The sequence below is a fragment of the Pogona vitticeps genome, chromosome 11, assembly GCF_051106095.1.
Source record: "Pogona vitticeps strain Pit_001003342236 chromosome 11, PviZW2.1, whole genome shotgun sequence".
NCBI classification, from domain to species: Eukaryota; Metazoa; Chordata; class Lepidosauria; order Squamata; family Agamidae; genus Pogona; species Pogona vitticeps.
In genome coordinates this window covers 18,511,828-18,524,528 of record NC_135793.1, presented here as the reverse complement: position 1 = coordinate 18,524,528, position 12,701 = coordinate 18,511,828, and the positions used below count along the sequence as shown (strand labels likewise).

At 41.8% G+C, this 12,701-nt stretch overlaps 1 protein-coding gene across 3 annotated transcripts; it reads right to left on the bottom strand.

Annotated features, from left to right (window-relative positions):
* Positions 1-1,040: 1,040 nt before the first annotated feature.
* UPF3B (UPF3B regulator of nonsense mediated mRNA decay) lies at positions 1,041-12,385 on the bottom strand. Of its 3 annotated transcripts, none has more exons than XM_072981282.2 (10): positions 12,151-12,385; positions 10,154-10,256; positions 9,896-10,002; positions 8,594-8,692; positions 6,481-6,591; positions 5,019-5,062; positions 4,357-4,545; positions 3,389-3,549; positions 2,602-2,920; positions 1,041-2,158 (listed from the first exon to the last, which is right to left on the bottom strand). In XM_072981282.2, the coding sequence occupies exons 1-10, from the start codon at positions 12,368-12,370 to the stop codon at positions 2,012-2,014; spliced, it is 1,500 nt and encodes a 499-aa protein (XP_072837383.2). In that variant the 5' UTR covers positions 12,371-12,385; the 3' UTR covers positions 1,041-2,011. The 3 variants fall into 3 exon arrangements, with proteins under 3 accessions (XP_072837383.2, XP_072837384.2, XP_072837385.2); XM_072981283.2 differs by having other exon boundaries at positions 3,389-3,540; XM_072981284.2 differs by having other exon boundaries at positions 10,154-10,260; positions 12,151-12,365.
* Between the last annotated feature and the right edge of the window lie 316 nt (positions 12,386-12,701).

Below are 12,701 nucleotides of genomic sequence, written 5' to 3'. Positions count from 1 at the left end.
AAATGGGACTGCACTGTAAGGTTCTCTGGGCAATCAGCTATGTATGAGAAATTAAAGTAAATTTTTATTGACAGATTGGTCCCCAAGACTGTGGCTCAATTGATAGTTACAGTATGTAGCAGGAAATGGAGAGTATGGATGTATCAGACAACCCTTTTAATCAGTGGGCAGCGGCCAAAATATATTGACATGATCAATACTAAAGAAAATCTCTGGCTGTCCAAAGGGAAAATCATTGAATTTTAGGGCTTTGCAGACACTTCTGTATCCTTGCCTAGCATTTGGATGAAGCCAGAAGCAAAAATTAAAAGCCAAACTAAATATAACATTAGCCATCTCGCCACACAAGGTTTTGCTATTGTTTTTTAATAGAAATTGCAACAGATGGGAAATTATTGTTGACAGCCTCAGAACCATCACTGGGGATGACATGCAACCCTTTACCTCTATCAGTTTTGAGAAACACCCCTCTTCTGAAACTAGTGTCTGCTGGAAAGATTCCCCTATTAAAGCCCATTGTTTAACTGGCCACTAGAAGGCAGCCAAAATTATGATATATACAGTATAGGGTTTTTATATCCATGCTTTCTGGCATCTGCAGGGGGAGGACCTTGGAACCTATCTCCTGCAGATACTACGGTCCAACTGTATTTGGAGTACATGAGAAAACAACAAACCTTCAGTGGCCTTAGATTCACAGAGTGATCTTAAGTTCATGCCTTTATCCTATTCTGGAATGAGGGGAACCTAAGTGTTGGTGCACTCACTTTTCACACAGAAGATCCCCGTTTCAGCTACTCAGGAAGAAAGCAACTTCTATCTCTCCTATGGAAAATAAGGATATGGTGCAAGTGTGTTTGTTTAGTGTGTTGAAAGGGAGAAAGGGAAAGCACTTGACAATGACTTACTAAGGCTATTTATCACAGCCGAGAACAATCAGGGATATCCTGCCCCCTCCTCACAGCATGACCTTGGACACACTCAAGACCTGGGAAAGACCAGACAGCCATCTTTCCCATAAAATAATGACACGCAATGTATTAATGTAAGCAGTTTCAAACAGCATCTCGCAGGGTTTTATTCAGTATAAAATAGCAGTATTGTATTAGCATGAGGAGCCACAAAATGCTTAGCAAACTTCTTTCTGGGTAGTCAGAGGTTTCTATTGCAAACTTGCTACCCTCCAGATGTACTGGACTGCAACTCCTATCTCCGCCCCTGATGCCACTGGACATGCAGATGGGGGGTAGGTGATGAAATCTCATACCTCTGTTCAGCACTAGGCTGGGAAAGGCTGTTCTAATGCATTAGGGAAGGCAATATACAACTGAAACATGACAGTTTCCCAAGAGGGGAAAAAGCTGAGAGTGTTAAGGACTGCATAGCTACCTTTAAAATAAAAGGTGTACCAACAGCTGAATATTACATGAGATGCATAAAACAGAATTTCTTTCCTACAGCCTCAAGCTCAGCTATTTCATTCAGGCTATCCAAATTTCAGTGAAAGAACATGAAAAAACTCCCTTGCTTCTCCCTACAAGCAGCACAGAAGGCTTCTCAACACTAAACAACTGTTAGGCTTTCCCCTCCAGTTAGTAACACAGGCTGCAGGACCGCACAGCACAATGATAGAGACATTAATACTTGAGCATCAATGCAGCTCCAAGGAGGCTATATTTTAAGTGCAAATACTGGTTTGTGGCTTTAATCTGAAGACAGGACTTGTTTTGGGCTACTGTTAGCCACCTGACTTATTTTAAGGTGAAAATGCCTTTGAATTTTATGGGATCAGGAAGTATTCTTCACTTGGTCCTTCATCTGCCACCATCCTTTCCAACTGAAAAAAATGCAAGTTTGGGTCTTGACTCTGCATTGAGGCTTTGAAACCAAAGGCATCCAAAAGTACTCATTCCCCCTTTCCTTTCTCCTCTTCTGTCTCCTCCAAGGCACTTCTGGACTTGCACAGTTCATGCTCTTTGGCTACTAGGTCAGTAAGAACATACAAAGTTCTTCACTCTTCCTCTTTTGTGTTACTGGTTTCACATTCCTGCTTTTTTTCTGCTGCTTGATCAGGGGACTTTGCAGAACTTTCGTCATATGCAGACAGACGACTTCGACTCCGAGCTCCAGGCTGATATAGCTGCATGGCTGGACGATCCTGAAACAAGAAGGATCCATATCAGTTGTGAGGCTCCTGTTTCGAGTTAAGCCTGCTTTGGACAGATTAGGGGTCATCTGTGGACCAGAAAAACTGGGTTTCCAAAAGCCCAGACGGAAAACTGGTCCAGCTACACCTACAGGGAAACCCTGAGTCAGCTTTCATAAAAATAAAAAAATGAGATGCACCTATTGGCATAAATCCTGAAAGCCTTAGAAAAAAAGTGCAGCATAAGTATTGGTACTAAATAAGCAAAGCAACAATTCCTACAGCCAACAGCAGTCTTCTGTGATCATGTCAAGAAGTCCACTCTAGCTAAAACAACTTCATTTGTAATAAAATGGATTGAAAATGCCTTCATGGTGATACTTCTACATCTATAATGAACAAATGACTACATACCACACCTGACAAGGTGAGAAAACATATTACAGAACTGGTACCTTGTTTCTAATGCGATCCCTCTTGGTTGTATCATCTTTTTTATCTTCTTTGGTTACTTTCTCAGGTTTCTCAGTGCTGCCCATGTAGTCCGTTAATTCAGCTCTCTTTCCTTTCTCACGCAAGGAGTCTCTGTCCTTCTTCACATCTTCCTCCTTCCTCCTGAAAACCTTCTCTTTCTCAAAACGCTCCTTTTGTCTCCGACGTTCTTCTTCTTGGCGTCGAAATTTATCTCTGTCTCGCTGGATTCTCTCATATTCTCTGTCTCGGTCATATTCTCTCTCTCTCTCCCTGTAATCTTTTCCACAGTCATCTTCTAATCTGTGGGACAGAGATTTAGAGATTTGTTTTAAGAACAAAGCAGCTTAATAAACTAAACATCTTGGCATATTTGCATAAGATATAAATAGAATACTACAAACTGAACACAAAGTAAAGCCATAGCTAAAGACAGAACAAAGGCCTTTATAATTTATATGGGATTATGAATCAGAATATCTGAAGGCTTTCAGATGTCACATAGCAACAAACAGAACATAAATTCAGCAGACAGCTTCAGTTACTTTCAGTGACCCAACTGCAAAACACATGCCATTTCAAAACTGAAGGAAAACCAAAAGATGAATCTTCTTATGACCTTCGTCATACGGGTTAAGCAGATTCAGCCTGCACAGCTTTAAACCAGAATGGTAAGCAAGCGTGATTTAGAAATGGGCCTGGGATAAGGCAGTCTTATGAAATCAAACTTTTCTGAGAAACAAGGATAGGTATTGCAAAGAGAACACGAACCTTTTGGCTTTCTCCTCTTTCATTTCCCCATCGCAGAGCTTGGCTGACACACTGCTGACTGAGCTGGCACCCTTTTCTTCCCTCACACACTCTTTCTCCAGTTTCTTGGCCTTGTCCTTTTTTTCGAAGTCTCTTTCATCTTTTTCTGGCTTCTTAAGTAGCTAGGAAGAAGGCCAATTTAGTTTTCCATACTAAATGAATCCTAATGCTATGCTATGCACCAGCCTACTAAAAAGAGAGGAGACTGGTAGGCAATACTCTAATGGGAATATATTTAAAATTAACAAGTGATTTTCAAATACGTGAGCGTCACTTAAAGCAAACTTCTTTGCTTTAAATGACTGACAATGCAATTTGATGTATGTATCAGTGACATTTCTTCCTAGATAAGGGAATACAAGACTGCACCCTTGTTCTTTTTTCCTTCCTCCAACTCTCAAGCAATTGCCACGGCCAAAGGGGAGGGCGCATAAAGATTATGCTGCCTCGTCTTGCCAAAACTGTCATTGACTAATTTTTTTTTTTTTATACAGTGCCATCAAAACACACTGCTGCCTAAGGAGTAATATGTTAATCTATAATACATGCAAAAGAAGGGTTCATGCCTGGAGCACAGAGTCTAAATTCAGACAGGGAAGAGAAGGGCAAAGAAGTGGAAGTACAAAGGAAGGAACCCAAGCAAAGGTGCTCAAGACGATCAGGTTGGAGGCGCTTCTGAACTCCTGGTTTCTAGAAAGAGGGTTGCATTCTAGGATCTCTATATGAGGTTTTTATGCTGTGAGGCATACAGCACCATACTATACATTCTTCCTCAGAAGCAAGCCTCATGGGAGTCAGTGGAACATATTCCCAAACCTAACCCATATACAAAATACATTGTTTGCCTTGGTGTAATATTCAAAAGAATGCATGAGAACTGAGAAGGCAAACATAAATGGCCAACGCATCCTCTAAGAACAAAGTGATACCTTAATCTTTGGTTCATCCTTTGATCTGTCCCTTTCTTTTTCTGGACACCTCTCCACTTTTTTTGTTTTTTCAGCTTCTTTTCTCTTCCTTCTTTCTTCTTCTTTCCATTTCCTCCTTTCTTCCTCCCTTTGTCTTTTCCTTTCTAGTTCTCTCCTCCTTCTCTCCTCTCGTTTCTCTTCTCTAAGTCTCTGTAACAAATATATATATATATAATATATATATAGTAAATAAGAACTTGTACCTCCAAGCTCTGTATTAAGAAAGCTTTCCATTCAGAGGCTTTTTAATCACAAAATATTTTCATGTTAATTGAATAAAGCATTAGGGGGAAAACCCATTGCTAAACTGAGAAAAGTTATTAGCACATAAATATATATAGCAAGATTTGACCACCATAACTGTAAGCGCTACCATCATGAAAATGACAACCGGGATAATTCAGAGCTAATAACTAGGATGCAGATGAGAATAATGATCCTTTTAAAACATGTGCTAATCTTTGATTCTCCCCACCCCAAAGAAAACAGCTCTGAAACAGGATCTGAAAGCCAAGTACCATGTCACTTAATTACTGTTATGCAGGCAAGTTTTACTGCACACCACAAATAAAAATATGCATACATCCAACTTAGACTTAACAAAATATTGGAAGAATTGTTACCTGCTTGTTCTTCAAGAAGTTCAACAGAGGCGTTGTTTTCTTTGCTAGCAATTAAAAAAGAGAGGGTTTGACTAAAAATATTTGAAATATTTTTAAAACCCTAATATTAAGAAAAATACATAAGAGTAGACTTCGGTCTAGATGGGTCGGGTATAAACTTAGTAAATATTTGTTTCATCAGCCTAACAGGAGGAGAACAACATCTGCCTACACACTCATAAGGTAATATAATATTTTAATTGGGTGCAACTGTTAAAATAGCGATGTCCATGCATATTCTCCCCACCTCCGAGCCCTAAAGGAAACTTGTTTTCCAAAATACAGGCAATGTTATGGTGGCAGGAGGCTTATGCAAAGAGATGGGCTGGCTCTGTCTGAATACTGAGTTGGGCCTGGCAATTTTTGCTCTTAATTTTCAGGACATTCACTTTTATATATAATAATTTCCACTACTCACAAGTTACTGGTGTATGCCTGAAAAAATGGATTTTTATTCCATGAAAGCTTGCATTAATTGTTTGATTTTTAGTGGTCTAATATTCTTCTTGATTTGTATTGTATAATGACCACACAGTTTGGTTTGGATTTCTTTTTTGAAAGAGAATTACATATTCACAGACACAATCTAATTTCTCGCTGTTTTAGACAGGTTAAAAAATGCTTCCCTCCACCCTATACTTAATTAGATAAAGTTCTTCATTAGTACAGCCATGTAATCCATTTCAGCACACACTCATAAATAGATTCATCCAGATTCAGAGAACAAGCAAAACATGCACAACATTTTGTTGCAAGTTTGAAAAACTTCCTCCATGGTGAAAACAACTGTGATGGTCCAAAAGGCCATCTTAAAATTATACCAGAGTAAGCCCATTTGAATCAATGGAACTTACACAGGATCCGGCTATCTAAATTCCGATTCAATGGGCCTACTCCAGTGCAATTTACTACACTAAGCAACAAATTCAGCCAATATCTTGGATGTATTTGCACAGCCGCCTACTAAGCTATTTTGTCAGAGGCTAATATATTTTGTTGTTCCATCTCTTTTCTGATAATGACTGTTTCTGAGAACAAGCCACGGTTATGTCTTCTTCATTCTTCTCTGCATATTTATCTGTCATGGAACATAGCTCGAGTTGTTTAGCTTAGCTCCAACTGGAGATTCGGCTGGCTACCTGTCAGGATCATTTAGTTGTGAATTTCCTTTACCAGCAGGGAGCTGGACTTGACGATCAATAGGGTTCTTCCATGCTCTACAGTTTTTTGTTTGCTTCTGAGAGAGTTTAAACTAAGTAACAGCAGCAAAGAAGGCTGTTCCTTCATAGTTTTGAATAGTTGACATATATGCTGCTGCTATCCCTTGAATTAAAAAGCATTAAACCGTTCAGAAAACACAAGCATTTTAATAGTAGAAAGAAACAAAAGTGTATTCAGAGACACAGATCAATAGAGTTCATACCTATTAATTCTTTGTTTCTTGCCTCTATTTCCTCTAGTAACGTCTCAGGAGTAGATGTTAATTTTTCATCATCAGCACTATAGCTTTCCAAGAATTTCTTGTACTCCGGATCTGGTGAAGAATCAGGATATAAACATAATACACTTAAACAATCTAATTTCTCTGTTTTAGACAGATTAAAAAAATGCTTTCCCCAGCCCTATACTTAATTAGGTAAAGTTCTTCATTAGTAGAGCCATGTAATCCATTTCAGCACACACTCACTTATAAATGGATTCATCCATATTATGGACTGTCTTGAGCATGTACAAAGTCCTCCACCAAACTGTAATTCTTCGCTAACTGAATTACAAATCTCTGCACGAGATAAGCCTCATGGTGTGCCATTTGATCCCTGCCCCCTTCCCAGAATTCTATAAGAATTTCTAGGCAGAAGTCTGACAGTCGACACCTACAGATAGCTACACGTCACTCTCCTGGAACAGGGCTTACTCTCCAGCTGTCTCAAGCCTGCTTTCTGTATAAAAAGGAAAACATCCCAGGCTTCCTGGGAGGCCTAGGACTTTATGGGAGATATACATCTTTACCCATATCCTCTAAAAAGCATCGCAGATAGTAGGAATAACATGCAGGTGTGCACAGGTTTGTGTCTGTGGGCAGGAACTCCCAAAATTCTGCCTGATAAATGCTCAGAGAATTCTGGTAAAAGGAATTTAACAAAACCAACTCAAAGCACAAATGGCAAACCCTATTAAGTACCTCTTAATAAGCAATGCTTAATATCTGAGTAAACTCTCTTAAGTATTGTCCTGTGTCTACAACTAACGCTATTTGTAAATGTAATTTTAGCTCCACAGTCCTGCATATGTTCACCAGGAAGAAGGAATAGGCAAGCTGCTTAATCATAAGGCATGTCTGTCTGTAGCTATCATTTGTGACATTCACTGTTGCCCATACTAGGGCAGCCATATTTTTTCAATTTTGCTTACCCCATTGCTGCCACCATCTGCCGTCTTAATGCTAGTTGGTTAATGGTGCAGTGGTTCCTAACCTTTTCAACTTGCAACTCCCTTGACTTATAGGCTGTGGCTCCCCTTGCTTGGAGGAGCCATCAGCAGCAGGTGAAGTTCTGCATGCCTCAGGCAGCTTTCTTGGTTAAGGTGGAGCCTCCTGGAGTTCTCCCACTGGTGGCAGGGGACAAAGTTCATCCTCCTTGGGGTCGCCTCCAGCCACGGCACCTTGCAAGCAGGCAGAGCCAGAAAGGGCAGCTCTCACCCCTACCTGTCATCACCCCATGTGGCTCAGGCCCTTCGCCTGCTGCACAAGGCAAGTGGAGGGGTGTGGGGGTGGCCCAGGTCATGTCTTGTAAGGCCAGTGGCGTGGGTGGGGGACCTATCTTCCTCCCACAAGTCCCTGCTGATTGACAGTCCACGGAGCCGGGCTGGGCAGAGCCACTGGATGGGATCAGGGACAGGAAGCTGTGAGGACAGCCGGGCAAGACAAGGCAAACAGACAGCTCAGGAGAGAGCCCAGCCTGCCCACAAGTGAGCAGCTGAGATGGTGCCAGCACCAGCCAGGCCAAAACAGTGCAGACCATGTAGGCAGTTGGGATCAGGACCATCAAGCGCTGCAACTGGGGGACAAAATCCTTGCTCTATGTTCATTCCCCTTTCCTGCAGTGCCCCTTGCTAAGTTTGGTGGCACCTCCAGGTGCCACAGCACACACTCTGGGAACCACTGGTGCATTAGAACAGGCTTCTCATTGGAGTGTGCTCTCTCACACAATTGCCAATAGTAGGATTGCTCCCCTACACATTTCTGACCAACTGGAAAGAAGGGAAGGTGGGTCTTTAGAAGGATGGGGACAAAGCCAGAATTACTTGGACCTGGTTCTGCCTACTATTGGCTCTGGCTCTCTTTCGTGCTTTCTTTGTCTGCAACCACATTTTATACCATCCCTCCACTCAGTGCCTACCCTGATCAGAATTAACTGACCGCTTTCAATGTGGCTTGCTTCCAAGGAAGTGCGCACAGCACTGCAGCCAAAATTTCCTAATTCTGGTACTATATCTTGTGTCATCAAATGATACAACAAGCAGCTTTGGCTACTAACCATCTTCAATGGTCCCCGCTTTGGCATCCTTTTTCTTATTCTTCTTTTTGGCAGCTTTCTGAAAGGGTGCAAATTCCACTATGGCAGGATATTCTAGACCTGTCCAGATGCAAAATTTTCAAAAACCAGAAATTATTAATATAAAGCAAAGGTTACTCTTTAATTGCAGTATTTCTCAAAAGCAAGCTCTAACCAAAACAATATTTTGAGAGTTCAGTTTCACACCATTCCACACAATCTTGTTGCTTAGCACAGTAAATTGCACCAAAGCAATTCACCCATTGAATCAATGAAAATTTGGTGAGTTAACTCTTTAAGTCCCACAGTAAGTTACAATTAAAGTAGGTCCTTTGAATCAATGGAACTTACAGAGGAGTCATATCACCAAATCCCCATTGGTTCAATGGGCCTACCTTAGTGCAATTTATTATGCTAAGTAACAGGATTCTGGCCAGTACCTTTCTTACCCATATGAGCTTTTCACCTAGGCTTCCTACAGCAGCACCTGGAAAACATATTGCTATAATTAGGAGGTACTGCTACCAAGAATGAGGACTGGTTGACTGGATCCCATATTACAACAGAACTGCAATGTTATTTAAGTCTTTTATAAACATACAGCAAAATCAACTTTTATAATTAGCACAAAAATATAGTTTTGATCATATTAATGCACACATAAAATGGTATCTGAATATATTGTTTCTGAAAAACAAGCTACTTTAGTATAAATGGCACAAAAAGAAAATCTGATATGAAAAATGGTAAGGAAACAAAATAATATAAATAAAATGATCTTGTAGTGTCACTCCAGCAGTTGCTGCTCCAGTAGTGTTCATAAATATCAAGTCATTCAATTCTGTCTTACTTGCCACAAGAATGAAATTCCCTATCAAGATTATAATTCTGGATTTTTTTAGTGTGAGTTCCAGGCCCTGCTTTCTCAGCATAAAAAAACCCTAGACTTTCGGAAATGCACAGCAAATTACTTATCTAAAACTGATGAAACATTATTTAGAAAAGGTGTATTAAGGATTAGGTTAACACACAGCAACTCTAAGCAAATTTGTCTCCAAATTAATACTGCTAAAATAAATTATATTTTCTTCTAAATAATCATGCACAGACTTGGCCAATAATCCCTTCTTTAGAAATTTAAATTCAAACATAGTACATAACTGGTCAAAAATTAGTTTATCACATAAATACCTACAAAAATATTTTAAAAACTGAGATATGATATATATGTATATATACACACATAAGCATACACAGAAAGAACCAAGTTTTAGGCTTACTTGCCTTTGTGATCAACAAAAACATAACCATCAAAGCGATCCCTGAACAGAACTATATCTTCTTGGTTTTTAAAGTTGATGTATGCTCTGGAAAACATGTGAGGGTACAAACTGCAGAAGGACAGAAAATGGCAATGTATAAGGAAACGCTGCTGAGTGATGGTTGTAAATATACAAAACACAGACAGGTGTAAAACTGAAAGACACAAATGACATGCCGTTGTTACATGCAATACAACAAAATATGAAAAATTTCTCTTACCTGGAATCATTAGCAAAGAATTCAAAATAGTCATGTTCAGGCAAAGGCTGAAGATGTTCTTCAAGTTGTTCCTTAGTCAAACTGGGAGGCAGACGTCGAATCACTACCTTAAAGAAAAAGTTTCGATTTTTACAAACAGGTCATTTTACCAAAAGCATTTAATTTTTTTAAATTCCCAAACAAAGGAGAACCTTAGAGGAAAGCATTGTCTACATCCTCCCTACCCTTGATTTCATGACAAATGCTAACTTCCCAGATATCAGAATCTAATACCTAAAGGTTTATTTATTCTTCCCAAGGAACATAGTTGACTGCTACAATCAGTAACAGTCAGTTTGAATTCTTATTTCCACATATGTTTTGTTACACTAGTGATTTCCTTCCAATTATAGAATGCATGCCTTGCATGTGTACAAAAGACCACAAATTCAATGGCTGACTTCTCTAGGTGGATTAAGAAAAGAAACCTTGATGGGATGCTACTGTTATCTCATGTAAGCAAAACAGAAACAGACTGATCTGTGAGCTGATTTAAAGCAGCTTCCTTATGCAAGTTTTCAATTAGTCTTCCATTTCTCATTCATGACCATTATTCCCACATTTGTGTGTGTTCTGTCAAGTCAGATCTGATTCATAGCAACCCTAATAGTGCTTTCAAGGCAAGTGAGATATTTTAAGGAGTGGTTTTACCAGTGCCACTGAGTTTCCATGGCCAAATGGGGCTTCGAACCCTGTTTTCCAAAGTCCTAGTCCATCACTTTATCTACTATACCACACCGGGAATCCCATTCTAATATTTAGTATGATATACTTTTTGCTGCTACCAATATGCATTGGATAAAAATGTTCATTGATCAGGGCCAACATTCCATAATAAAGAGAACACGTATGGCCTTCTAAGTCTTGTTCGAGTACAAATCATATTCCTGAGCACCAGCCATACTGACTAGAATTGATGGGAACTGCAGTCCAACAACATCTGGAGGAAGCAATTCCTCCAGGCAATCTAAAACTTCCTACAAAACACAGACACACTAAACATGGATATTTGATACCAAGGATTGTGTGATTTTGAAACACTGGCCATTCCTGCTTTTCAGAGCAACTTTTTCTTGTTTAAGCAAAGACTGATTTGGAGTTATACCAAGACACCTCTTAACCAAGAAGGTCCTACACTCAGATGCTGCTACACAGCCTGTATAACTCTGCATTATCCGCCTGGCAGGAGCCCTCCAGAATTTTTAGACACTTGTCTAACCCTACCTGGGGAGGGCAGGTAGGTGCGTGCAAATCACATGCTCCAAAATCCAGAGCTTGCTGCTTGGGGGCAACTGTCGCTTCATCCTCAACACTGAGGCGTGGCAAACAAGGTGCTGTTGAGGCCAGTTTATTTAACTAGCCAAATTTAACCAGTAAGGCCCTTTTAAAGTGCACACTCTTAAGATAGCAGGAGGCACGTTTGCATGTCAAATCCTCCCTCACCTCCACTACCCCACAACCAATAAAACTAAACCAGCACAAGCTTAGTGTATATATAAGGAGGAGGCAGATCCGGCCTCGACCCAGCCGTCTTTCAGGTGCTGTGAAAAACCCAAACCAAAAAAAGGGGCACCTCCAAGCCGCCCGCCCCCCGCTCCTTGTCAGCATCCTTAGACAGAAGCTGCTCCTGCTTCAGGCCTCAGTGGGGGGGGGGAAGGTGCTTGGCTGAAACCTCGCCCCCCCCCGCCGCCCTTAGTTTTGCCTGTACCTGCAGGAGGAGGAGGAGCAGCAGCACGGGGGGGGGGGAAGGAGAGGCCAACCAGTCGAGCGCAGCGTTTTTCTTGAGAGGCTAGCTTTCTACGAGCGACGAGTCAGAGGCAAACACACACACACACAACCCGTGGCACGCAGACAGGCTTCTTCTTCTCCCCCCCCCCCCCAACCCGGCGGTCGAGGGAAGGGCCGGCCGTGAGGGAGGCCGTGAGGGAGGCACCCCACACCCCCAGCCGCGAGCGCACCTTGCTCAGCGTCTCTTTCTTGTCCTTCGGCCGCTCCAGCCGGTCGGGCTCCCCGCCCCCTTTGGCGTCCGCCGCCGACATGGCGGCCCCGAGCCCCGCCGGGGTCAGAGGGCCGCCGCCGCCGCCGCCCCGCTTCTCTTTCGGCCTGGCGTTCTCCTTGTCCTCCTTCATGGCAGAACAACAAGCCTCCCTCCGCCTCAGGTGAGCCCCGCTCGCTCATTGGCCGCCGCTCCTCTCGCGAGAGCAGCGGCAAAGAGGGGGGGTTGCGTAGAGACGTCACAACGCTTTCCGCGCTACCTCTGGGCCGCAGTGGTTGCCACAGAAACGGGCCTTCCCGGCATGCCTCAGCACAGCCTATTACCGGAACTACCTTTTTTTTTGGGGGGGGCGATTGTTTATCTGTTTCTTTGCTGGCATGCGCTGGTCTCTTAGGGATGTGAAAGCTGCTTTATTAATTTTTTTTAGTTCCTCCCAAATAACAAAAAATAATTAAAGCCGAGACTTGGCCGCCGTTCCGTTCACGTGTTAATAACCCCGGAAGCGATCTGAAA